This window comes from Ornithodoros turicata, unplaced genomic scaffold, assembly GCF_037126465.1.
Source record: "Ornithodoros turicata isolate Travis unplaced genomic scaffold, ASM3712646v1 Chromosome122, whole genome shotgun sequence".
In the NCBI taxonomy this organism is placed as follows: domain Eukaryota; kingdom Metazoa; phylum Arthropoda; class Arachnida; order Ixodida; family Argasidae; genus Ornithodoros; species Ornithodoros turicata.
In genome coordinates, this window is record NW_026999304.1 from 162,335 (window position 1) to 189,726 (window position 27,392).

The following is a 27,392-nucleotide window of genomic DNA, read 5'->3' on the forward strand; positions in this document are numbered from 1 at the left end:
CCTGGCAGTCACCGTAGATAGTTGAAGAGTAGAACGTTACGGGTGTCGCAGAAATTCGCGTGGAGGACTGGGAATTCTGTGTGTGTGCTTTAGCAACTCGGAGGTAATAAAAAAAGCACGGTTCGCACTGCTGCGCGTCATTACATGCAGGCACCTGCATGCGAAATAAGGAATGCGCTGGACTGTTCATATACATGCGAGCACCGTAGGTCTCATCCAATGTGCGCGTTTCACAAAGCGTTGCGGTGGAAAGTTTGAAGTCCACGTATGAGGCCGGCGTGACACAACCTGATGTTAGTATGAGTGCAATCAAAGTGTTCAAGAGTAATTAGTCCTTCATCTTGCAAGCTACATGCGCTCGATGTTCCTCCATGCGCTCCAGAGGACATGTTGAAATTCTCACACAGAGAGAGGGAGATGCGCCTCAACACGCGTGCGTTGAACAGCGTTGAACGCGTGCACCTGAACACGCGTGCGGTTTGTTCGCGCTTGCGGCTTGGTGCATGCGCCGGAAGAAGTTCAGCTCAGCCGAACTCCTTACGTACTGCTGCTCACAGCCTTGCACGTGTCCGTCTGCACGCTAAATTCTTCAGTGATCATGTACCAAATAGTCCAACAGTCAACGCTTCGTATTATTACACGGGCTCGTCATTTTCGTAATCGCGGAAGGATTGGCACATTATGGGCAAAATGGGCTTGCCCGTGCCGCCCGTATATAGGGCGCCCGTATTGGTCCAGTGAGGAGCTGAACTTTTCACGTGGGACAAATATTGGCAGCCCATATGGGACCGAAATTGGATGAGGTGGAAGCCAACATTGGGCCAGTATTGGTGTGCTAACTGGGGTCGTTAAAAGCCTTTCCGCAGAGTGCCTCCATAACAACCAGAATCAGCCCACGCGCTACTGCGCTGGCTCGCCAGTTCTACCGGCACCGTCCTAACGTGAGACCACAGTACCTGTGGTGGCCTATCCGCTCCTGCCACGAAAGAGAACGATGACGTGCCTGGGCTACCGCGCACCACTGCGCCAGCCAGTTCTACCGACACCGCCCTAGCGTGAAGCCACGAACATCGGCCCGCTGGTACTTTTCATGATTGCCGGTCAGGGCTCATATAGAGGAACACCACCTCCTCTACATTTGGCGGCCCGCACGAGCAAGAACACGCCACCTGACCCCGTGGAGACCGTTCCACCGCTCCGGCATTCTCTTTCCAGTCCATCGTCTGAGGACAACAGCTCGTCAGCCACCAGCACCGGTCACAGAGCCCTGGCAGCATCCCTCCAACTGCTGAAACAAGTGAGCCACCCCGCCACTTCTTTCCACTGAGGCCACATCCCGCGACGTCCACCGTTCCCTGGCGTTCTTCCCCTGCCGGGCGCGACAGTAGAGCCTCGAGCTCGCCTACCGGCGGCAGCCGACACCACGGCACCATGAGCCGGCTCCTCGGCAGTTGGGACATGTTGCCCTGCCTGAACATGTGCCCCGGCTGCCACGCGCTACTGTTCTGGCTCGACAGTTCTACCGGCACCGCCCTATCGTGAGGCCACACATATCTGCCCGCTGGGACATTCCATCATCGCCGGACAGGGCACCGTATAGAGAAAGATCCTCTCGCCTACAAACACACAGCAATACGTGTCACCGCATATGCTACCCTTGCACCCCCCCCCCCCGAAGATAAATGCGCGACGAACTGACATCGACAGACGCAGAATCGCAGGTATCAACAGACGCACTTAAGACTCCACAAGACGCTAACATTGCTTGACCAACATTAACTCCATCACGGGCTCACGAGGTGATTTCCAGTACCAGATACCACTACGCGAATGCTGCTTCGCGGGAAAGCACTGGCTGCAGGTAGGCCGTCTTGAATCTCAGCACACTGCGGTATCGCTACAGTGAACGCCTTCCAAGAAGAGCCTAAAAGGGAATGGCTAAAACAACTACGAAACCAAGGCTGAAAGTCAATGACCGCCCCTGAAGCAATTCCTGCTGCTCGTTACCCAATCAGGGGCTATGTGTAGGGGCTACAATGAGAAAATCAAACAAGTGACGGATCTGCACCACTCTCATGTGCATCTGGTGGCGTGCCCACGGCTGGAGCTTTCCTCCTCCTTCGCATCCGATCCCGCTATACCTACACACGCGCCCAGTCTTCATGCTTGGCCATACTCCGATCTCTGGATGCACTACTTGGGGAAACAGAGACGGAGGAGGACGTTATGGGCTCGCAGCCACATCCGATGCAACGCGCTGACTTCACCAATGTGACGTGGCAACCTCCATCGTCGAAACCCGTCGAAGGTTGGTCGAAAGAGCTCTGCTCAAGTTTTGGGAGTTCGTCGACACTCAACGGCGGACAAGAGTGTGCTGCTTTCCAGCAAGACCTTCCTCTTTGCATTTTTCATTATGTGTAGTAAGAAGGGACTAATTTATGTTATGTGGTCTCCTTGCAAGGAATTATTGCTCAATGCACATTGTCTTCCACTTTTGGGCAAAAAAAAAAAAAGGACTGGCTCAACTGTCTAATACCCAGGGTGTCGCACCTGCAATGATCATGGAAACTATTTGTCATCGAATCAGAGCCGTTTATAAGCGTTCATAAGCGTCTCTGCATGAGATATGCACGTAGCCCTTTGAGATGTGCATATTCCATTGCCAGTGAAGACAGCCTGCTTTAAGTGCGAGACGGGTTAAACGTGGGCCGCGCGTTTCTTGGTGGGAACACCTCAGTAAACATAACGTTCGCACACGATATTTGACTCGATCCCTCAGGACGCACGTGGAATGAACATTATATTTTACTATATGCTGCGACTGCATTGTGGTGCTCCCGTCCTCGACGTTGAAATATCATACACTGTTAGAAAACAGAAAAAGAAAGAAAAGAAAAACGTTGTTTGAAAAGGTGGTAACCGACTCTCTTCCCACCCTGGCTGGGGCGCCATCTTTCACGCGACAAGATACGTATGGTGGTAATTGAGCCCATCTACCAGCCATAGTACACCAGTTTATTACATCGCACGACGATAATTTCACGGAGAGACAGTATCATCGTATTTGAGGGGTAATTTATGTATAAAACACGGTCTGCAACACTGTTTTATCGCAGTCGGAACGTTGTCTCTTGTGGTGACATATTTTCTATGTTATGGTTACTACGATGAGGAAGCATCCGAACCCTTACATGCAAGATCGCTTTTCAGATGAAGAGGACCTCGGAACAGAATTGGTCGCAGCCTATTATGTAATAGTATCTGTTCCCCGGTAAATTGCTCCCGCATTTGTGATTCACACAGGTTCCTTACTCGATGACAATACACATACTTGTCATTATGTGGCGGTAATCTGGACTACCTTCTGGCGTAACACCTCTGCTGTGGGAGCGCGACCTTGCGCACGAAGTTTGCATATTTGTAAGCGCGGCTGACTTTTGTTTGCGTCTCTCCTTTCGTGATAATAAAATAATAATAGTACAACAACAATAAAACGTACACTATTAACATATTTCGAGGAAGTTGTACTGTTCATAGCTGGAACGCTATAGGCCCTCGGAAAATCTATTTGTGCACTTGAAGGGTATAAATTTGACACCCATGGCGGTAATGTTAGGACCCACGAGCGGAGTTGAACAGTACCACTCTGCCAATTGGATGAACTTCACGCATTTGTAGACTAACATTTGTGGCCAGCCATTGCCACTCTTAAACGTATAACATTCACCATCTTCTTTTGGAGTGTAACGACGTGTAACCATATGAATTACCGATTAATCGTCAAATAGTACCGTTAATGTCACCGAATATTTATTTATTAGATTTCCATGTTATCAAGCCCACAACATGCAGTAGCGTCAGTAGAACCTCAAAACTAACATGAATCAGGCACTTGGCTACCACTGATATCTGTTTTTGTGCTTGTTCTCGTGCGCAGAGATGACCGCACTTAATAAACGATGCCATATGTGTACGTGTCTCGCAGGAGCTGGATGCCATTTTCTTTGAAGTTAATGCACACTGTCGTACAGATGTAAAAGGAGCACTGGAGACTCTGACGAAGTAAGTTTGGGGACAGTAAGTGTGAAAAGACGTTTATTTCTTGGATGGTTTGGTTAACCTCTTGTGAGAGCGCAGTGTGTTATTGATATGTTTAGGTGCAGCTTTCCTAACAAGTTGTGATGCAAAATTTCGTTAACTTACGCTGAGACTCGAAAACGAAACATGTCTATAGGATTCTACTAATTCTATTCATGCTGTTTCAAAACACGCCTCAAATGTCGGACGTGCATACATGCATTAACGTCGTGTAGTCGTTTTTCTCTTACATTCGTAGCTGTTAAGGAGTCCTCTCGAGTTATGTCTCCGAGTGTCCTATTCAGCGAAGTATGAAGCGTCACAATATGTGGTCATTGTTTGCAGTTTCAACGATCAGAAATCGCATTATCTTAAAGTAGAGACCAAAACGATCACAAATAATAATCATCTAAACTTTTAGACGTGCTCAACATTCTCAGCGATCGTACAAGAACCAGCCTTTCTTACTCAATTCAATCCATTGCTAGCTCATTTTAAACCAGTGGCCACGCCATTTAATCAAATTATCAACCAGTTTAATCCAGTGCAGTGGTTACTCAGTGAAATCAATCTAATTTGCAAATGTATACATATCCGTTGTGAACATCTTTACGACTGGGACTTTCATGATTACGCCCATGTACCATCAAAAATCTGGACTGGGACTATTTCAAAGTGGTTTATTGGACAGGCCCCACTTTGAATGTGGGACCTCTTAGTCAGTAGGACCAAATGAAAGCAGTAGAACCAGTGAAGCAAGTGTAATTGGTCCAGTGGTCCCCTCTGCTACGAGGTCCCGGGTTCGGCCACCTATCAGCTGGGACCACTGAATGCATGACCGGAAAACATGCGTAGAAATGCACATATTGTTGGAGTAAATATTGTTTATTCTGCTGCATACACTGAGCAGAAAGAAATAATCAATACACCTATATGTACGTACCGCATAGTATACATAGAGGTGTATTGATTATACGTACTACGGTAGCATACCTGTGATCACTCACTGTGTCTAACTAGGCATATGATTATGACGGTTGGCTGTGCGATGCACTCACGGACAGCAGGGAGCACGGCGTTTTGTTGACCACCTCACATTTTCTATTTCCTCAGAGAAGATGACACACCTGTTCTCCATGCAGGTCGCGACATGTACACTCTTCCTCTTCACCATATGCTCGAAATCTTCAGACTCTTCTCATCCTGTTTCTCAAGTTCCCCCTAGATTTCTAAAATGGAACATCTAATCCGGAAGTCCTCTGGCTATTACTACTACATGTAATAGTAACCAAAGCATCACGGACAGCACTGATACCTACTAACATCAGAACAAGCACTATGTGCGGCCCGTTTGGCCTATAATCGTCCGTTACTTTCCCGAACGCCAATGTGTTTCAAAGGAATCGCTGTCATAGCATTGTCTTAGAAAGCGCACTAAATTACACGCAAATGCTGAACAGGAAATACACGATCCCTGCCACGGCAACCGAAGAGAAAACCAACTTGCTGCAACGCTGCTTCCGATTTTCCGAGTTCCACGCCGCTCTCGCCCCGCTTCCCAGATATTCTACGCTGTCGCCATCCCATCGTTTGAATGGTTTGAATTTGGAGTGAAAGCCACCCGCCGCACCATGGCGTCATCATAGTTATTTATTGCATCAGCCTCCGCGGTTAGCTTTTCTTCTTTGTTTTTATGTTTTCATTTGTTTAGCTCGTTTTTGGGTCATTCCACGCCAAACGTCCCAGAGGTGACGCTCGACCTTCGTCGATTATGTTGTAAAAATTCATACCGATGTTTTACTTGGAGAAAACCACTAAAACTAAGGTTTTAGATGCCATCGCTGAATAGTTGTCCCTAAGCTTAAAATCTGCTTAAGGTTACGGGGTTAGCCTCTGACCACCCCTGCAGTCTACGCATGACGCCACCAAAATTATGGATATACCGCAACTGTTTTCGTGCCTCGACAAGGAAGAAGTTAACGATGAAAGATGAAAGTCACTGAAAAGGCTAGCCAGCTGTAGGACTCGAACCCACATCTTCTGGATTGCCGGTCCACGGCTCTACCAATTGAGTTTCTTGAGATTTCATGTTCTTTCAAGGAAGAAGTGTTCGTCTACCTATCTGAGGCTCGCAAATATTCTGGCTACTCACCATATGTATCCTAAAGGGGTTGCGAAAAATGCAAGCAAAGTTTCGCATTTTTTCTAGGCTATATCGCTAGTAGTAAAGAGACGAAACTATTTTTAACGTTGCTATACGAATGGGTACTACAACCCAAAAAAAGTCTGGTTGAGATGTTAAACACAATAAGAGGAGAAGAAAGTTCGCGCACATGCGACTTTCTCGAAAATACGGCAAATTTAACCGTAAATAACAAACATGGTGGAGCGCAAAAAGAAGTACAGTGAAAGCTGGAAGAGAGTATCATGCCCAAGGAACACAAGGGGAAAGTTTTAAAACAGTATATTTTTTATAGCGGAGAAAATATTTATATATAGTTTGTCCGGAGTTCTGACTCGAAAAAATGCATAAAACCTGACGAGAGAGGTCATATCTACGCAGTCCGTGAAACACAGAAAAAGATAAACGTTGGCCCAGTCAAAATTGCAATATACGCAATACGTTGCGCACACTGGTAAACGGTTACGTCGTACAGAGCAGTCGATGATGTGTAAATCCAATGTTCTGAACTTCAATGTTCTGATGAACTTACAGGAGAGAAATTAGTTTTATTTTTCAACGTAATCTCCAGCTGCACTAATCCCCTTGTCCCAGCGCTTCACGAGGGCTTTGATGCCACCAGCGTAGAAATCCTTACCGGCGCGTAGCAGCCATGATAGCACCGCATTCTTGACCTCATCGTCGCAGCTGAAGTGGTGGCCCCCAAGGAACGCCTTCAGTGGCCCGAAGAGATGAAAATCGCTGGGGGCGAGGTCTGGACTGTAAGGGGGATGTGACAGCAACTCCCAGCCAAGTTCCTGTAAGGTGCGTGTCGTGACATCCGCGGTATGCGGGCGTACATTGTCCTGTAGGAGGAGGACTCCTTTGGTGATGAGGCCCGGCCGCTTTTCCTTCAGCGCCTTATGCACATCCCTGAGAACCTGGCAGTAATATGCACTATTGATCGCGCTATATTCACTACTGATATCGAGACATGTTATCCGTCGGTCCTTGAGGATCAGGCGCTCCACAAGTTTGATGTTCTCAGGAACTCTGACACTGGGCTCTGAGCCGCCTGGGCCGGGATCGTCCAGCACTGATGCACTGCCGTCTCGGAAACGTTTGCACCACTCACACGCTTTGCTGGGGCTAAGTGTATCGTGGCCATACAGAGCCTGAAGTCTTCTGTGAATTTCATATGATTTTACGCCTTCATTCACGAGAAACTTTATGACAATTGGTTGTTTGATGTGCGCGCTCAACTCGTTATCGGCCACCTTGTCCAGCACGTGCCTTGTATTTTGCACAAACTTTGGACCACGATGTGGTGAAGGCGGAGGCCTGTCGTGTGTGAAAACAACGAAAAAGTAGCAGCGCAAGTCATTTGTACACTCAGGAGACAGAAAGTCCCGGTTTGACTTGAACGCCCCTCGTATTTCCATATGTGGCTTGAAATGCATGGAAAATAGTAATGGGATATCATAATGGCCATCGGTAGTCAGAAACACCATATACCGCTCCATGAAGCAGCGGTGTAGTCGCGTAAAGTCAGGCATGATCCGCATCATGAGAATAGTCATGGAATGTCATTGGTAGTGATGGAACACTGTACGAAGCAGCGATAGTGGCATGAAGTCCAGCCATGAGCGGAATATAAAAATAGTCATGAAATGTGATAATCACCAAAAGCAGCCTTGAGGCATCGCATGACACTGCAAAAACCGGGGTTTTTGATCAGCAGTCATAACCTCATGATACATGGGAGTAGTCATGAATGTCCCACTCAGGACCATTTCCATGACGAATATGGTACATTTGAAAATTGGACGGATTAAATTGAGTGACCATTGGATTAAAATGATTGAAATTCCGGATTTAATTGGTTGGTGATGGATTAAATTGGTCGACTCATGTATGAACTCACATGTCTCATGTATTGACCAGTATCCATAACTAGAGCATGTTCTCATATTCTTGCTAACTCGCCATACAGCAGGATGTTATACGGAGAACGCCGCCCAGTACCAGGAGGCACGAGCGCCATAGTGAGCGGGAACGCACAAATGTAAGTCGAACGACGAGATATACAGGGTGTTGAACGAGTGAGTGGTATCTAATTATTAATATACGTTTGATAAAGATAGGAAACCTTCTGCCTCACACATGTGAAGATTTCTGCCACCTATATGGCCGGTTTGCATGAGTGTACCTCATTAATTAGGCTAATTATCTTAATTGAACTCAAAATTTTGCCAAGGAAAGGTAACTTCTATTGAGTTAATTCGGAAGTTCGTGGCCATCACATGTTACTCCTGTCATAATATAAAGTTTCTTCAACTATTCCCCAATTCTTTGACACCCGAAAACTTGCCATCTCTGCAAGCGCGCTTTCGGATTTCGCTGTGCCGGTACTATCAGCACGGTCCGAAGGCACTCCCACTGCACATGGAAACGGGATGATAAAAACAGAAAAGATGGAGGGTAGCGAGCGGGCGGCAATCGCGAATTTTGCTTTGGCAAACCTTTTCTGTTCGCAGCCGTCAGTTACTGATACCCACGGCAACTTGGCCGATCGCGTGCCTTGACGAGCGAATGATCTTCTGTTGTTATGTGTTTTCGGGTGGTCAAATTTTTGTGGAAACATTGTGAAACACCTTGTATGTGTGACTGAAATGCTGTGTTGTGGCCATAGGCTTTTTCATTAACGCAAAAAAACGTTACCTTTCCTTGGCAAATTTTGATTTCCTTTGCAAATCAGTGGTGCAGGTCAAGCTTTACAAGCTTTCAGGGTGTAGATCGATAAAATAAGAACCTGGGTAATCCCTGTGTGCTCCAGTACTGAGAATTCTCAACGGTTTTATTCGTAATAAGGGCGCGATCTTCTCGCGTTTGAGTTTTCATGGTGAAGCTCCAGCACAGCCTAAGGGGATATATGCTTTCCTCTTGCCAGTTTCCTCGCAGTTTTATCTATACGCCACATGTTCGTGTAGTTTGGGAAGCGTGACACCTCTGGTTGGAGGAGTATTTTTTGTTCTCAAACGCAAGCTAACAACCACTGGTGGTTTCTAGTAATCTCCATAACTACCACAAAAAACATATTTTATAATGGAGCACAAAGAGTAATCTATAATTATTTTTACATTTCGACCGCACGCAATTCACCGTTATCTCACGGTTAGTTGGTCGGGGATTAGTGGGTTGGTGCGAAACTATCTGACGCATCAATGGGAACATCGTTTTCAAGGGATAGGTGTACACGTGAGGAGTCTGGGCAGAATGAAACGAGGGTGAAAGACCGATATTGCGAGGTGAACTGCATTCATTGAATTTTTTTCCAAGTTACAATTTTTTGTGGGTGCTATTTTGATGTGCGATGCGATCATAGACAACTAGTTTGAGAGAGGCTTCTAACTGGCTCACTTCACTGGGTCACTTTAAAGTGGGAACCAGTTTCCCAAAGTTTGCAATTAGAATGATTTGGGATACAGTGTATTCAATTTGCTTTCAAGCAATCCGTTGTGAAGCCTCATTGGCGTTTTGCTCTTCCTCCCGCGGATGAGGAAAATAAAAGTGAAACTGAAATTGAAATTTTAAAGTGCAGCAAAATTTCCTAGACAGAAACTGTTTTCCGTGACAGGTAGTTGGATTGCCTCCTCTAGTCTCGAGACTTGACTAAGAATGCTGAAGGAAAGTTTACGGAACACGCTTCGGCGCATTCCTTTCACGGAGTAAGACGCTTGCAGTGAATGGTATTGTACTTAAGGCGGGGTCGCATAGCCTCGATTTGAGCAGCAGCAGCAGAGGAGAGCAGCACAGCAGCAGCGGAGTAGCAGAACTGCAACGACACGAGCGGTCCAATAGCACTGGGCGAGAGCAGCAGCGCTGCCGAGCGGCAGAAATTCCCTGCTGCTTTGCATTAAACATATCCCCCCCCCCCCCCCCCTGCTGCTCCCGAACTGAACTTTTGGTTGCTCTGCAGCCTGAGCAGCCCATCTCGCAAGACAATCAGGAGGTTCGTTGGTGTTGTTTTCATTCGACGGTGTTTAGGGTTAGCAGGGCGGTGACGGCTGAAGGTTTGTGTCTGGTTGTTTTGTGATTCGTACCTGAAGAACTTAACACGCTTGTGATTACCAGTGGTTTGGGGTGAGTGTTTAATCATCGGTACCGCATGAAGTGCGCAATCGGGACATACTTCAGTTCATTTATTTCACTATTTGCAGCTAATAAAGTGTTCGACAAAAAGTGCGTGACACATATGTTGTGCCAGAGTTGCAGATAAAATGTTTGCTTGTTTTCTGGTAAGTACTTTATAACCCGTGAGTTGATAACGTACAGGCAAATTACTTCAACGGCCATCCTGCGTGAAGACCATACCAAACACATTTCCTGTGGGGATCGACGACTTACGAGCTAGGTTGCTGTAAATGAAACTGACCCTTGAAAAAGGTTCGATAGAGATAGACAATGAGCTCGCTATCTTATGAAAACAGGCAGAAACTAGCGATGACTAGCGCAAGAGGCCTTTGTTTTCGTTAGACAGCTTTGTTTCACTAGCAGCAACGTATACACATTTGAAAGTCGCAATAAATCAAAATATCCAACCCTAGTAACGAGGCGACATTTATACGACAAAATCTTGTAGAAGAGTATCCGTACAACCACAGCAGAGGCTGTTCTGCACGGCAGTGCGAAAGGACTAACCTACGTTGAATGTCACGAGACTCAGACCACCACCACAATCATTTCACAGTCCACTTGTGAACTACAGATCCGTAGTATATCTCACACACTTGAGCCTTTCACATAGAATTGCATTCCTACGTGGGTGTACTAAAAGGCTTAGCTACTGCGTACGCCTTCGGAATGTTCGCAACGTAAACAATGTCGTAGTTGCCAACACGTTTTGCACCTCTATACGCCGCTGCTGGCGCTAATTCAAAACGAAGCTATGGGGCGCCTCTAGCAGCAGAGCCGCGGCAGCAGAAAACTGCTCCACTGCCATGTTGCCGTGCTGCTGCCGGTGCTGCACCACTGCTGCTTTGCTGCTGCTGCTCACATAAAGCTATGGGACCACGCCCTTACAGCGCTATATGCCTAGGCACTGTACATGTTGAATTGAACTTTACAGGGTCAGCACGGCTGTGGTTCAACTATCACTGACTGGCCCGAACCCGCAAACCCGCTGCCTCACAACAGACCTTCAGACTTTGACCTCATTAACCATAATACGTGAACACATAGGACGGCTATTCCCTTCTGTTCTGGGGAGGAATTTCACGTTGACATATCAAGGTAAGCTTCGAAGGTAAAAGCCTTGCAAGAAAGAGTGCAAAATTTCCAGCGCTGCATAATCTGGAGCAAGCAAAAGGCAGCGCAGTAATACTTGTGCGACACGAATAATCAGAAGAGAGAGAAGTAAATGGTAGATGACATAATTTAAGAATGTGTGCAGATACCAACTTCCTTCGCGGAAGTTGTTCACAATCATTTGAAAGCACGCTGTTGTTGGAGACATTTGTTCTGCGAAAGCTCTCATATTGTTGGCGTACTTACCTCGTACTGGCGAACATGTTTAAAAAACCTCGTGAATTTAATCTCGCGTGGAGACTCCGATTATTCTTATTTCGGCACCGAATGTGTTCTCACGGGCTTTCCTGGGCTTCCCAGAGACGCAGAAAAGTGTGTGTTTCATATGAAGGTGTCTCGGGACACACTAGTCCTCGCGAGCCCCCAGAGATACCCCTTAAGGAATCACATAGCACTGCTGGTATATTTCCATAAGAAACAATTTTGCCACAAAACAGTTTGTTGGACCAGCTCCCGTGGCATAGTTGTTAGGATGATCGCTTTCCACGCCGAGACTGGGAGGTGACACGGGTTCGAATCCTGTCATCGGCTGTGCTGTCTGAGGTTTTCCGTGGGTTTTCCGAAGACGTTCCAGACGAATGTAGGCACAGCTCCCCCTGAAGACGGCCCAGGACGCATACTAACCCCTCTGTCCCCCACTCCTTCCTGCTGTCCTCTCTCCATCTGTCCACGTCTGTACGTTGCTCATAGCCACAGTTGCTTCGCGGCGCTAACACGGAATTAAAAAAAAAGTTTGTTGGCAAGCAGTCTCCCTAAAAAGAACACGTAGCTTTTGCTTTTGTTGCCGTACCTACACTGATTTTAGCATTCCTTGCGAGAAGCCTGGCTGTGAGTAGGCTTCATTTTTTCCATACGTCACCTTGTACCGCAATTCTTGATTGGACGACTGCCCAATATACAGCTCAGCAACAACAATAAACAAACAAACAAAACAAAACCAAACTGAACTGAGTATAAGATACCTCTTGTTGTTTCTGTTCTTCCCTATCCATACAAACTTAGTCTCTGTAAGGCAGTTCTCTGAGCTAATAAACAATTCTGGAATAATAATTTGAAGTGGATGCACAGTGAGAAAGCCCATGCTTCTTTGGCTGGGTTATGCTGCACATGCGTAGAACTGCGAGTAGTTTCGACCAGCAGGGGTTCTTTAAAGTGCGCCGGAAATCTCTGACACAGAAGCAGTGCTTGAAGCAATGTTTACCTGTTCTCATTTCTGCCGCTCGAGATGGAACCCGCAACCCTGAGCTCGGTTATTTAGTACATTACCGGCTGAGCTGCAGAGGGAGGTCACAGTTGAATGGCTGTTTGCAATAATGGTGTAAGTGAAAATTTGCGCTTTTTTTTAGAAATAGCGAAACGAAGATCCCAACGAGCTGTCAGATAAATTGATAAGGATATAGTAAATCATTGTGTTGTACGGCAAGTGGGCAAGATTCACCTTGTAAAAAAAGCAAAAACAAACAAACAAGGCACTGTCGTTAAAAAATATTTCGAGGAATTGCACAAGCAGCATATATCCAGCAGCTCACTTACATCATCATTGCAAAGCGGAGTAGTTCTTGAAGCTGAGACCTCCCTTAACAGTATAGTATATGATTTATTGCATGTAACAATAACTTCAGTAAGTGATACATATATTAGATACATGTGTGCGCAATACAATCCTTTAATTTTAGTAATTCCTCTAAAATTTAGTAAATTTTAGTTAGACTGCATATCTAGAAACAGACGTTTTCGTGAATGGATTATTGAACCTACACTTCGTTTACCGTGTCCGACTAATTTCGATCATTGATGGTGGCCAGGTACATAAAAACGAATTCCCGGTTTCGTGATGCGATGTATCTTACAAGCTTATCCCTCATCAAACGGCCTGTTGACATTCTGTTGAAACCTCGTTGAACTGGCTTAACAGACCCTCTGGATTTTCTATCGAAAAATAACAAACTTTTTATATCCAAAGCCTTTAAGGGCGTATTGACAGTCATTCAAAAGGGGCCACTGCGTACCTTCTGAAATTATGTTGAGCCCCTGTTTTGTGTGAATCTGAAGTCAGCGAATGCTGCTATTGACATCTTTTTGTTGATTTCCTAAAAATAAATTATTGACAGGCTCTCTGACTAGTATGTTTTGGATACCAAGTAACGTTGTATACACGGAACATCTGGAAAAGTGCATTTGTCTTAATCACATCACGTCTGTTTACCTGTGCTCAGTACATGAACACATGCTGGTAGAGTATCTAGTCTGAATGTGCTGCTGACATCCCACGTAGCAGTTTTGTTTTTGTAGAGGTAGCACGCGTTTTCCGTTGCAATCAGCATTTTTCTTTCTGCCACCTTTTATCAATGTCGACCGCCTGTTATTACGTTTTCTCTTCTTCCTCGTCTTTCTTTCGCGTATTTCCTCACAGCAGGCAACGTGCGCAGCGGTTTTAAAAAGCAAAATGAGATAAATATAACAACTTCTATGACCCCTAAGCCCAAAAAGCTCAGTTAGCAAGGCCTATGCAACAGTAACATTTCCTTCCTAGAAGAAAACAGATACTATATATTACGTATCTTGCGAGTTTCCACAGATTTGAGAGTCCTGCTCGCCTCCGAGCCAGAATGGAGGGTGAGGTTCCTCAGCTTAATTCGATTACGCATAAAAACAATAGTAAAGTGAGGAATTGGTTGGAGTATTGACTCACCACTAACATCTGTGTTTCAAGCTGCTTTTCGTTTCAGTAATTCGGTATAGGTCTAACGAAAGTAAAAATTGCGCAGTAAGATGGTTATTTTCACCAGTGTGAACCTGCATGGCAAATGTTACTGTAAAAGTACGGATGAACTCGCATGAAACTCGCATGAACTCGCATGAAACGAAAAATACTTTTTAAGTTAATATACTATGTCACAACCACTTTTAAAATGCTTGGTGCTCTATTGTAATTGTCACACAAATTAGCTCATAGCCGTTAGCGTCCGTTCGTTTGAACCACAAGACGGTTGACGTGCCCACAGCATAGGAACCGCCTCGTCAGCGTATTAACTTATTCGTTTTGAATATTATATGTTCATAAGGGTGTTTTGTTTCCAGGCCGTGGTGGAGAAAGCATGGTCATATCCAGCGACGCTGAGTTATCCGCTGTACATGCAAACCTTGACGACAACTGTCTTCGGCTAAATATATCACTGCTAGAAGAGACGGAAGAGCAGCCGAGTTCTCGTAGAGGGGTTCTTCACCCCAACATCCTTTGCGACATGTGCGAGAAGGATCTGTATGGAGTGCGCTACAAATGCATGGAGTGTGAAGATTACGATATGTGCGAACCATGCTATGCAAAGAAGACCCACACGCATCACGACATTTTGAAGCTCGTCAGGCCCGCTGGTAAGACCACATTCATTATTACTGCAATTTCTAACATGGATCTAACCATGGAGGGCAGTCAGTTGTTTGTTTCTTCGTCGTTTCAAAGTGAGCGCGTCATATTGAACGTCCCTGCGCATGAGAGGCAGTAAAATCTGAAGAAATCGCATGACGACGTGTCTGTCCACTCACAAGGCAATCATTAAGAGACATAAGGTTTATTCCAATGACGTCACTCGCAGGAGTGCGCCACAGTCGCTAGTGGATTAGCCGCCATGAAGTAGGTGCGATGGCTCTGAACGTCCTAACTTTCATCATCATCCACCGTCCATTTGGTGTTTCCCAATTCTTGTGCTGTGTGAGCATGAGTTGTACAATACACCTGTACTTTTCATGTTCCCGGCGTTAATGGATTTCTAATTAGGCATATGACAGCGAACGGAAACGAAACTTCGCTGTGCTGCACCATGGCGGCGACTTCGCCTTTTCGAAGCTGGAGCCCTACATAGGGGTGGCGTTAGTGAAAGAGCCCTATTCGTAGACCGGCATGGTACTCAGCGTGAAAACCACACATTCAAATATTAGCCCTTATTTAGCACAGGGACCAGTGAGGTCGCTACACGGATGTATACGGGATAAGGGAATTGTGTGACCTGCGCTACTTGCATAGCGTATTCATAACTGTAAATCTCCTGCAAATATGGGCAACGAAAAGCTGTCACACACGCAAAAAAAAAAAAACTCTCAATCGCCGCTCAATGGACCATTTCCATATTCGCGTCGCCCCTGGCGGCGGAATGTCGAACATCGTGACTTTCCCCCCAATAAACATGGTGACGCTTTTCGGACTGGCACGTTGCGTGGCAAAGTAGCAAGAGAAGATTGGAAGAAGAATGCGGAAAGACTGAAAGTGCATTGTACTCATTACCAGTACAAAGAGTTGTCAGGTGTACACCTCAAACGTCCGCGTAACTTTGAAACCGATTATCACCCCAATGAACATGACAATCACCCGCAGGTGGCTGCGCATGCACATACGCATACTCGGAAAAGGTCCATTTTACTACATGCACGCAAAAATTTAAAGAAAATGACAATGTTAAAGGAGCAGTCTAGAGGCCCACAACTTTGTTTTTCGTTTTTGGTCAGTATGGAATGCCGAAAACATTTTTCCCACAATTAGTGCAACCGTAGCGAAATTGGGACGCCTGCAATAGCTCCCCGAACCTCCCGTGCGCGAAACACCCTCCTTCGCCTTCACGATAGGCACGTGGTGAGCGCCACCACGCACGTCACTATGTGACGCAAGTGGAAAGGACGCTCCTCATTGGAGCTGGGATCATATGATCATAACATCGCGCAGGCCAGGCGTCTGCTACCGCTTCGGAGACGCCATGCGTTCTCCGGCTACGTGATGTCCGAAACGGAGGGTTTGAAGGCTGTCCACGACACAACCACGATTTTTTGGGACCGCAGACACCACGGGAAGAACAAGTGGTGCAGCCCGAAATTAACTGCGCTTGTACAGAAAAAAAACCCGTGCTTACCGACAGTGTGCAGCCTGTCCGACCGTTTTCACCGCGCAGTTGGTTCAGTGGCTAACAGGTGGCGTCACAATAGCGCCGCCATCGCTTGCTTTCTGCTACTGTGAATTCTGAGATTCCACAGAAGTCACGGATATATTACTCTTGTGATCGTAATCTTATTTTCTCAGGCTGCATATATGCTTTGTTTTTTTTATAGAAAAAAGTGATATAAATCAAATAAAGAATATAAGTCAACAAGAAACAGCTCGCAATGTTCGTAGCAGACGGTTTTTCGTACGAACGAATGAGGGGCTCTCTACCACCAACGTCACAGTAGAATGGGTGTGGTCTGCAGTTGGAGCGCTCCGGCCTGTCACCGCGGCAGCGATTTTCCAAATGAATTACACCGTGGTGAAACAACTTTGGACAGAAATATTTTGTGGGAATGCTTTTCCGATACTGCTTTACAACATGGCAGCAGTTTTTGGCCATGTTAGATACCACTTCAATGCTCCTTTAAGATGGGAAGCCCATAAGTTTCCGAAAAGAAACGGGTGCGAGGACAATAGCTCTCCGGCGGCGTGCAGCGCGGAAGCGGCAACTACTTATTTGTCCCAGTGCAGAGCCGCGACCAAGACAACCTGTACCCGCATGCGAAGTCCTTCGTCAGGGCCACTAATCGGCCAACAACAGCAGCAAAAATACCCCTTTCTAAGACCACCCTATTCTGTGCCCAGGCTCAGGTTTTTGACATTATGGAGTCTAGCCACCAGCTGACCTGCATCTAGAGAAAGGAACAGTGAAAGCAATGGGGGGGGGGGGGGGCAAACGTACAGATACAAAAGACAACGATAACTGCAGCGTCAAAGTAATATTGTAAGTGAACAATCCGCGCCAGGTGCGAGACAATATCAAGGGGTACGCCAAGCTACTTCGGCCACTTCCTTTGTTTGGAAATATTATTTATTTTGGAAATACTATTGGCCGCACGTTGGAGGCCAAAGTAGGAGTGTACAAACGATAGAAAAGTTACAAACTACACCGAACAGCAGTATTATACAAAAACACAACTTCAACATACATCTCGTGCGCACATATTTGCATGCATCTCTAAGTACAACAAACATTTCATGTATTACCACGTAAGAAAATGTTAGCGACGTTGTTAACGACGCAATTGCAGGTAGGAGATTGCACAACTTCTGGTAGATTATTCCACTCTTGCACAGTGCGAAAGGAAAAAGGATATTTGAAACAATAATTTTTGCCTCAAACACATCCAAACTGGCCATTATGCGTCAAATGAGTACACCTCACAGTAAGTGGTGTGACATAGCCTTCAGCCATCATCTTCAAGTTTCCATTGACCAAAAGATAGCAACAATTTTAATCGATTTATTTTACGTCTAGTGTTTGATGTACTTAGCCCTGATCTTGTGTACAGTGCATCTAGGGAATCATCCCATCCGTATTTATTCAAAATAAAACGTTGTGCTTTCCTTTGTAATTTCCCAAGCCTATCTATGTTGATCTGTGTGTAGGGATTTGAAATAACGTCAGCATAATGAAGCAAAGGGCGTACGTCAGTCATGTAGGCTGTTAATTTTGTTTTCCATGTTGCATGCCTTAGCTTACGATGTAAGTACCATAATTTCAATAAGGCTTTCTGTGATATATATTCAGTATGTTTGTTCCAGCGCAGATCATTAGAGATGATAACGCCCAAGTATTATGTTAACTTCCTGGTTAAATATGTATGGCAACGTCACGGTTGATCAACCCGAAATTGTATTATTCAAATGTAAAGGTGGTTCGTTTCGCGACCTTAATTCACAAAGTCGCTACGCGCGACATCCACATACAACGGAAAGTTTGACATTGAGAATCAAGTACACTTTATTGAGTAGAGAACCCGGGTTGAATAGGGGGGTGTTGAATCGGCGCCCACGATTGCAAACATTTGCGAAAGTGTACTCAATGTCTACTAAAAAAAGTTGCCCGTGTCCCTGCTGATGCAACGACGAGTACTGCGATAGCAATCGTTGAACTTCTGAGACAATGCGGAAATAATTTCAAATTGCGTAGTGTTTTGCAGATATGGGTCAAATGTTGGAGCACAACTGCAATGAGGTATGATGTAATGCTAGACAAGATAACGCGGTTTGTCGTGAGCTTTCTGGCGGCACCATGAGTAGCTTAGCGCGGATAGCCATCTCGCAACATATAGTTGCCTATGTGAAATGAACCGCGATTACGCAGTTGGGCCCCTGATTGTAGCCCTCCAAATCACTAGTTCTTCCAAAGCTTTAATATGCGACCTATGTGTAGGATGGTGTCCAGAGCGCAATATTGAACCCCATAGAAACAGTAAAAAACAGGGCAGCCCGATTTATATCCAGTAATTACAACTGCCCGCCAGTGTCACTGATATGCAACATAACCTCCATATGCCTCTGCTTTCCACTGGCCGAACATTAATTCGTCTTTTTGTTTCATAAAATGTCTTATCACAATAGTTACCTTAGAGGATCCTTGATTCAGCATTCTATACATATATCTCAGCTCGTACAGAGCACTCGAAGAAAGTGGGCATAATTCCCTCATGATCAACTAGGTCATTTCACGACTCATTTCTGCCTCGTACATCGTTGGAGTGGAACCGCCATCCCGGTGCCGTTAACTCGATTGCCGACGCCAAGGAATTTAAGAAATGTTTATGCGACCATTTCGCGCATAATCATTGTTGAATGTACATGTTGTACCATTGTGTTGTCATAGTTTGCTCTAATGGACCAAAAGCATTTTTACAACGTCAGCTCTTAAGGGCAAACCACAGACATAGCGTGGTCGTCCGGCGGTCATGTGACCCGTCATGCGAAAAGAGAACGTCTGTGGCGGCGCATCAGCTGCTCCCACAGACGACGACGACGAGCGAGCCTGTCACCCTTACCGACATCACCCTAGCGTGAGGCCACGAACATGTGTCCGCTGGGAGATTCCATTACCGCCGGTCAGGACTCGTGTGGAGCCAGACTATCTCCACTACAGTTGATCAGTGTGTGATCGCATCCTGAGATCGTCTGTGACCGCTATTGCATTATGACAACCAACAACCATCAAGTATTGATCCGCCCCCCGCTGACGTATTCGTGTTCCTGTCTTCGTATCACCCTTATATCACCTGTTTGGATATCTTCGGTCCTATAGAGATGGACATTACATGGCACAACCAGACTGGCCGATAGGCACCGTAGCATGATGAATGATTTCAACCACTCTATTATAAGAACTATTAAGAGGCCATACCAGTTCTCCGTCCCAATGTAATTCCTATGGAACATGTTTTATGCTTTTATGCTTTTTCTCGGTAACCACCGCGCAGATTTTAACGCGGGCGGTTTCACTATAAAGAGGAACATGAGATGAATTAAATAACGGGACAGAAACACGCACGAAGTCTCTAACTATAAAGTGCGACTCTAAATGAAGCTCACATACCGCACAGTCCGGAGTGAGTTCTTTGTCGGCTGAATGTAAACTTCTTTCCCACGGCAATCTCCTGTCCGGGTCATCAGGAGCCTTAAACAGCGATAGTTTATTGATTTTTTTTTTCGCTTTGCACTCTGGCGTACCCTGTGGTACACCCTGCAGGAAAACAGGAGTTTAGTCGTCTCTCAATTGCTTGGCATTAATGCACTATTCCTGCTTCTTATACGTCACCAAACCACATTCAAGTGAAAACCGCCCGCGCAAAAGCATGCCCGCGATGCTCCTACCTTCACGGGTTATAGGGAGCCTCCATGGGTTGCTGCAGCTCAGAGTTCGAGGTAACTCGTTACTCTAACTAAGTTCCTTTTTTTGGCAACTTGTAACTTAAATGGGTACTTTTGCGCCGTGGTAACTTTCAGAGGAACTCGTTCCTTTTTCAGGTAACTTTGCCAAAGTAAGTTAAGTTAAGTTCCAAGTTACTTTTTAGCTCGCTTTTCACTCACGTCCACACGTTTTCTTGCTTTCTCTCCGGTTCCTTCATGGTATTTTGCGATAAAACGTGATACTCAATCAATGACAGTACTTTATTCAGGAAGTAAGAACCGCTGCCATTGAAATGAAGCTGACCCATTGTGCGCCCACAGGGAGTAATATGCTAGCGTTCGAATAGACCTTTACCAGAGAAACGTCATCATGACATTGGTAGACAGACTGAAACCGAAACAAATCGAAGTAACTTAGAAGTAACTCGTTCTTTTTTAAGGAACTCAGTAACTGCGAGTTACATTTCAGGCTGAAGAACTTCGTTATTAACTTCGTTACATTTTGCAGACGGTAACTTAACTTGTAACGAGTTCTCTTTGACGGGTAACTTCTCAATCTATGCTGCAGTTTCTCCGCTTTTCAGGGAGGAGACACGCTATAACCGTGTCAACGCCGCCTTTCCTCCTCGCCCTCGCGCGGAGCGCACGTTTTGACTCCCAACTTGCTACGCGCTGCTCATTGCCTGCTGTTCATTTTGCGCGTTCAAGAATTTGCATTTCTTCTGTGTCTTAGCGTCATTGTATGTTTGGGGACAAATATCGCAACTCAACCCTCCGGAATTTTAAATCCAGCGTGCAACAAGCGTGTCAGAACTGCCTCTATTACTGCTCAAATCGGTCGTTCCACGAGTCATTTCCTCGGGCAATGCCAGTGTTCCGTCCCATTTTTTTTCTGCGTGTACCACGTTCGGATAACAGTTCTTTTGCATTGGACTTTACCCATGAAAGTGCTCTTTCTTTCTTTTCTCTATTTCTTTGAGAACCACTGTTAGTATAAAGTCGTTGATCTGTCGGCTCAAAAGCTAGGTCGCGAACCAGCGTTCGCTCTTGTTTGCGCAGTTTCTATTTGATTGAGCAAATACATTCGGTTGGTGGACGAAGACCAGCTTGCGTGGAGATCTGCAATGCGCGTTGCTCGCATGATACATCGTGCAGCAAAATGCCAGGGTGCTGTGTGCCCAAATGTGCCAATCACTCTCGGAAAGGTGCGCGTTTGGATCGCTTCCCAGCATAAAAAAAAAACGGAAAAAGATTTGGCTCGCGCAAGTAAAGAGAGCAGAAGGGAAACCAACAAGCAGCTCGTACGTGTGCGAGGTAAGCAAGCACCTTTGCAGCGTGCACTGTGTACCGTGTATTCCGGTTGCTCAGTGGTTATTTACGTTAAATTAAATTAAATTACGTTAAATCTCCGGAAAGCCACAAGAAGCTCATTGAGCTTCGTGAACACGTACGTAGTGCAATGAATCTTCGGTATATTTCAGGCAGCGTGCAGCATACAATGTGAAGAGGCACTCAGGGCCATAGGTCGGCATTTTGCTAAGAATTCATTCAACATCACATCATGGTCAGTTTTGCGCAAACCCCATCACATCACATCACCGTCATAAACCATCACATCACGAGCCCGTAACTCAAGTTCAACCTCAGAATTCATCACTTCGTAACCCATCATTCAACTTCAACTTCAGAATTCATCACATCATAACCCATCATTCAACTTCAGAACCCATCATCAGAATTCAACTTCAGATCCCATCGCGGTTTTGAAGTTGAATTCCTATGATGGGTTCTGAAGTCGGTGATGGATTTTGAAGTTGAAGTTTGTGATGGGGCTTTGAAGTTGAACTCCTATGATGGGTTCTGAAGTCAGTGATGGATTTTGAAGTTGAAGTTTGTTTATGGGGCTTTGAAGTTAAATTCCTATGATGGGTTCTGAAGTCGGTGATGGATTTTGAAGTTGAAGTTTGTGAAGGGGTTTTGAAGTTGAATTCCTATGATGGGTGCTGAAGTCGGTGATGGGGTTTTTGAAGTTGAACTCCAACGAAGGCCTACGTGGGGTGTGCCCGGCTGCAGGATTACGACGCTAGCGTCCTGCTCGCCTGTGTTTGCGTGGGTTTCCTGGTAGTGGCAGCAAAAGCGTAAGCGAAGGAGGGGTATGCTGTTTGGAGGGTGCTGTCAGCCTGCACTCGGTTGGACTTGGAAGCAGGGTTTACCAATGAAGGAGGAAAGGGAGGGATGCCGGTATCATCTCGTATGGCCCAAGTGTGCATAAGGCCCAAGTGATCAGAACGCCCAAATGTTCATAAGACCCGAAAAAAATGTGGGCCTTTTGAGCATTTGGGTCAAATGAGAAGGGCAGGGTAAGGTGTCCAGAAGGCCGAAATGCCCAGAAGGCCAAAATATTCATATGGCCCAAATGGTCATATGGCCCGAAAACCTGGAGGGAAGACTAGGAGTGACATAGATACTGTATTTTGTTTGCACATATGCGCAATATTAATGAAATGCTGAATGCGACAGAGGAGGAAAAGGTAACTGAACTAAAAATATTAATAAAAGTACTGAAATGAAGAAACAAATTTTCAAGCAAATAAGAGATAAATGTGACAGAAAGTAAAATACAAAGAAATATGAATCGTTACAGCGTTCAATATTTCGCTCGGTACAGATTGGTAAGCTCTGTGCCTAATATATTTATTGAACAACTGATTCGTTTGCCGCATTAAAGCATTTCAACTTTCGCTTGAATACTGCTATGACGCACAATATGTAGCGCTTTTTCTGCGAAGGTATCCAAGCCGGGCATGGCAGTAGCGTAGCCAGAAAAAAATATTTCTGGAGAGGTTCAGGAGGAAATTTGCACAGGAGAGAAGGGTTTTACTCCTCGTTTCTCTCTTCCAGATGCGTTACCATAGGTACGATTTCAGGAGGGGTCTGAACGTCGCAAACCACGCCTACGCAGGGACCGTTTTTAACGCTCTAACCCATCGGTGCAATTTTTTCCGATACCATTTGTTCCGTCACCAAATTTTCCGGGGCCATTTTTTCGGGGCCGTTCGACCAAATGGCGCTCTATCAAATAGGCGGACACCTTCGAATTGTTTCTGTAACTGAACTCTTTGTAGACTACATTTCACAAGGCGGAAGAAGCGCATTGCTTGTGTTCACGTGAGATGCGCGCTGCAGAAGGAGCATATTCCACTGAGTGACCGAGTGCAATTGTCCAAAATGGGCACTGCTTGATGAACATAATAAATCTCAGTCCCGAGCAAAATACCAAGCCGTAGCGATTCTCGGCAAAGTGCGGAATTTCTGCGCAGTCACACCTAAAAAGCGATTTTACAGAAAAATATTTCTCGCATATAACTCGCACTGATAAAAGTACCGCATTTTTCTGTGTACAAGCTCCGTTATATATAAAAAAAGTTCTCCGAAGAAGTCCTGCGCAGGATGATGACACGCATATGATGACATTAGATGACGCGCAGGACTTCTTCAGAGAACTTCTTTCAATGTATAACGGCGTTTATACACTGAAAAATACGGTCGAAAAAATACACTGTTAGTCTTCCTTTCTGGTTTTCGGGCCATATGACCATTTGGGCCTTCTGGGCGTTAGGGCCTTCTGGACACCTTATCCTGTCCTGCTCATCTGACCCAAATGCGCAAAAGGCCCAATTTTTTTTCGGGTCTTAAGAACATTTGGACGTTTTGGTCACTGTATTGCTTGCGCGGTACACTGTAAACTGAAAAACACCCTTATGGGTGTAAATGGCTTGTCCTATAACTGACACCTCTTTTTACACCGTACATGGTCTGGAACACCCTTTTTAGAGGGTGTATTCCGTGTAAATCACCCCTGGAAGGGCGCTTTTCTTTCAAAATGCCTTCTTTTGCACCCTTTAAACACCCTTTTAGAAGGGTGTAAGATCGTTAAACACCCTCCTAAAAGGAGTATAAAGGGTGCAAAAGACGGCATTTTCAAGGAAAAGCGCCCTTTCAAAGGGCGTTTTACACGGGATACACCCTCTAAAAAGGGTGTTCCAGACCATACGGTGTAAAAAGAGGAGTCAATTATAGGACAAGCGATTTACACCCATAAGGGTGTTTTTCAGTTTACAGTGTACGGTTGTTGCACAATATTGCGCTCGTTGTTGACAGATAACTGAGCGCATAGCACATTGCGCGTTCATGTGGCTTCGGGTGACCGCTGATGGGGTTTTGAAGTTGAATACCAACGAAGGCCTACGTTGGTGTGCCCGGCTGCTTGCTGCTGGAGGATTACGACGTTGGCGTCTTCCTCGCCCCTGTTAGCGTGGATTTCCTGGTAGTGGCGGCGAAAGCGTAAGCGGAGGAGGGGTATGCTGTTTGGAGGGTACGGTCGCCTTGCTCTGGGTTGGGCTTGGAAGCAGGGTTCACCAAGAAAGGAGGAAAGGGAGGGATGCAACATTTGACCTCCGCTGTCGCATGTGAACGGCGGCGGGAGGTGTGTTGCTTACGCGGTAGGGTTGTTGCACAATGTTGCGCCCGTTGTTGACAGCTAAGTGAGCGTGTAGCACATTGCAGGTTCATGTGGCTTCGTACGATATCCTTGCCTGCCGGCACATTGAACGTTCATATGACTTTGTACGATCGACGTGTCTGCCGGTACATTGCACGATCATGTGGCTTCGTAGTCCGGCTTTTCCGTCGTGCCATTTTTCACTCGTGACGCGGGGGTATTAGCTTCGGCATCGGAATACATCGTGACCAGCCACTCAGTATTACATGAGTTCTTGTGACATGATGCCTACTGACACTGGAAATAGCCGTCATGAACGAATTCAGCGACTTGTAATCACCTTCGCTGGACATATGTTTTTCTCTAATTCTTTCATGCAATACACCACTGCAGTGGTTTATCCGGAATCCCAAGCAGGGGGCGTGGTCATTATTACAGCTACGTTATAACAGCTTTACACGTATAATTACCGACAGGTCATTACAGCTGAAACGGCAAGCCCCCTTTTTTGCAGGGGGTGTCGCCAAACTTTTTTTCTTTGGGGTGGGAGGTGTCACAGGGATGTATCATGGTCTGGATAAATCACTGACACCAAAAACTGAGAATCTGTCTTCGGAAAAGTGTAACCCATTGTATTCTTTTTCCTCCGAGGAGGGTATATACGGACGAACACTAAGTGCATTCTTAACGACCGAGGCGTTTGGACACATGTAATACATACAGAATGTGAGGCGCAAATTGAAGTGAAGACTGCAAGGAGCCCGGGAGACCACCAACTTATAGTCCATGAAACAGTTTCTTTTCCTCTCTCACAATCTCTAAATAAATATGTGTCGACACAGTTCCCACGACACAACAATTCCCACTCTTACCTGTTTTTATTTGATGTTTGAAACATTCTCTCATCATAATCACTTGACAGTAGTGTTAGTCACTTTTTGAGGTAACATCGCAAAAGCATCATGAGCAAAGTTAGAAATTTCTATTTCGCTTCACGTCCAAGCAGGCAGAACGCACAACGCGGGCTCCTTTCTTTTTATTTTGCTGCTGAAAAATCCGACGACAGTGACCCCGCCTCTTGCACGTGCGCGGCGCCAGCAGCCTGTCTGCTCCGCCTTGTTGCAGCGCGATGTACTGGATGTACGCAAACGCAATTCCGCTGTGCTACTGAGTTAGGTCGCAGCAGAGCATGGAGTGCATTTTTTTTTTACGGGGAAGGTGATAAGGCCACTGGCAACGTTCTATGAAATGTGCGGGGAAAATGGGAACTCGCAGAACTTGGAATTCCAATTCTCACTTTGTGCCCAATTGAGAAGGTATATTCGGAACTCCGCTCCGAACTTAATTTCGGCATGGTAGCAAGAACTTTCATTTCTCACTTAATTTCATTTTGATAACTTGAAGGTTGTAACTTCATTACATATTTAGCTTAATGACGTAACTCGTAACTAGCAACTTTTGGGTGGTAATTAACTTCCTCGTCTCTGCTGAAATGTACTTTATTGGCGATGAATATCTAAGAAATAGCAGCTGCGTGCTCTGATGGAACACTTGTGTCCGATGGATGCTACATGCATGCCGAACACATAATTCCCCAAAACATGACCTATGCACCTCAGATAAATAAGATACCTATAGTGACCTCTGTGTATTACATTTAAAATAAAAGACGTCCACAAAAACAATGCCAGCCCGATCTTGTCCTATTTGGATCCCAATCACACAAAGGAAAAATAAGCAATCTAAGAAGACACAAAATAAGCCTAATAACACACTTCGTCAGCACGACAGCAATCTACTGTCGTCTAGTAAAACGCGCGTACGCGACCGAAGACGGAGGCTCAAATCCAAACCCATCCAATATACATATACACGCACATTATAGCTGTAGACGAGCAAATGAGTCAAACAGAACAACCGCAAGGTGCAGACCGCGCGACCGTAGAACGCCATATCGCATCTCGATCTAATCTACCGCTCACATTCGCAACATACAGTTGCCTCCGGCTACATGACATTGCCCTCCGCGCCCCACTACGCCAGAGACCCAAGCAGCAAAATGTACTGAAAGTCGAGTGCAATAGGGGTGGGCGGTGGAAGACCTTGAACAGACTCTTGAAACTAAGGGACATTGATAAGACACATACCGTCCACCCCAATTGCACTCGTCTTTCAGTACATTGAGCTGCTTGGGGAGTAACGCGTTCCAGACACTTCCCTCCCTGCGACCGCCGATACACAACAAGGGGGGGGGGGGAGGAAGTCCGCCAGGCATCTGCAGTGTCAGGCCCATACGCCCACACCAGACACGAAACGCGAAGCGTTTATGTGCGCTCGGTGCACTCCAATACACATTCGCCATTCACTCCGCACGCGTTCGCACAAGTAACAGTCACGACACGTGAACGTCAGACATCGACTAAACATTGTCGGCTTCAAAATCTATTACGAGGACTTCGAAACCTATCCGTCATCTTCAAAACCCATTCCGCTGACTTCCCCTTAAAAACCATCGCGCTGACTTCAAAACCCAACACCCGGACTTCGACTTCCAAACCCACACACGCTGACTTCAACTTCAAAACCCATCACGC

The 27,392-nt window shown here is 45.8% G+C and overlaps 1 protein-coding gene across 4 annotated transcripts in view; it reads left to right on the forward strand.

Moving 5' to 3' along the window:
- LOC135371802 (uncharacterized) overlaps positions 1-27,392 on the forward strand; it is a 177,392-nt gene that overhangs the window by 124,502 nt on the left and 25,498 nt on the right. For all 4 annotated transcript variants that reach the window (XM_064605754.1, XM_064605755.1, XM_064605753.1 and 1 more), the window contains 4 exons: positions 3,986-4,062; positions 8,232-8,303; positions 11,367-11,530; positions 14,687-14,980. In XM_064605754.1, coding sequence (XP_064461824.1) covers positions 3,986-4,062; positions 8,232-8,303; positions 11,367-11,530; positions 14,687-14,980 — 607 coding nt within the window. The remainder of the gene's footprint in view (positions 1-3,985; positions 4,063-8,231; positions 8,304-11,366; positions 11,531-14,686; positions 14,981-27,392) is intronic.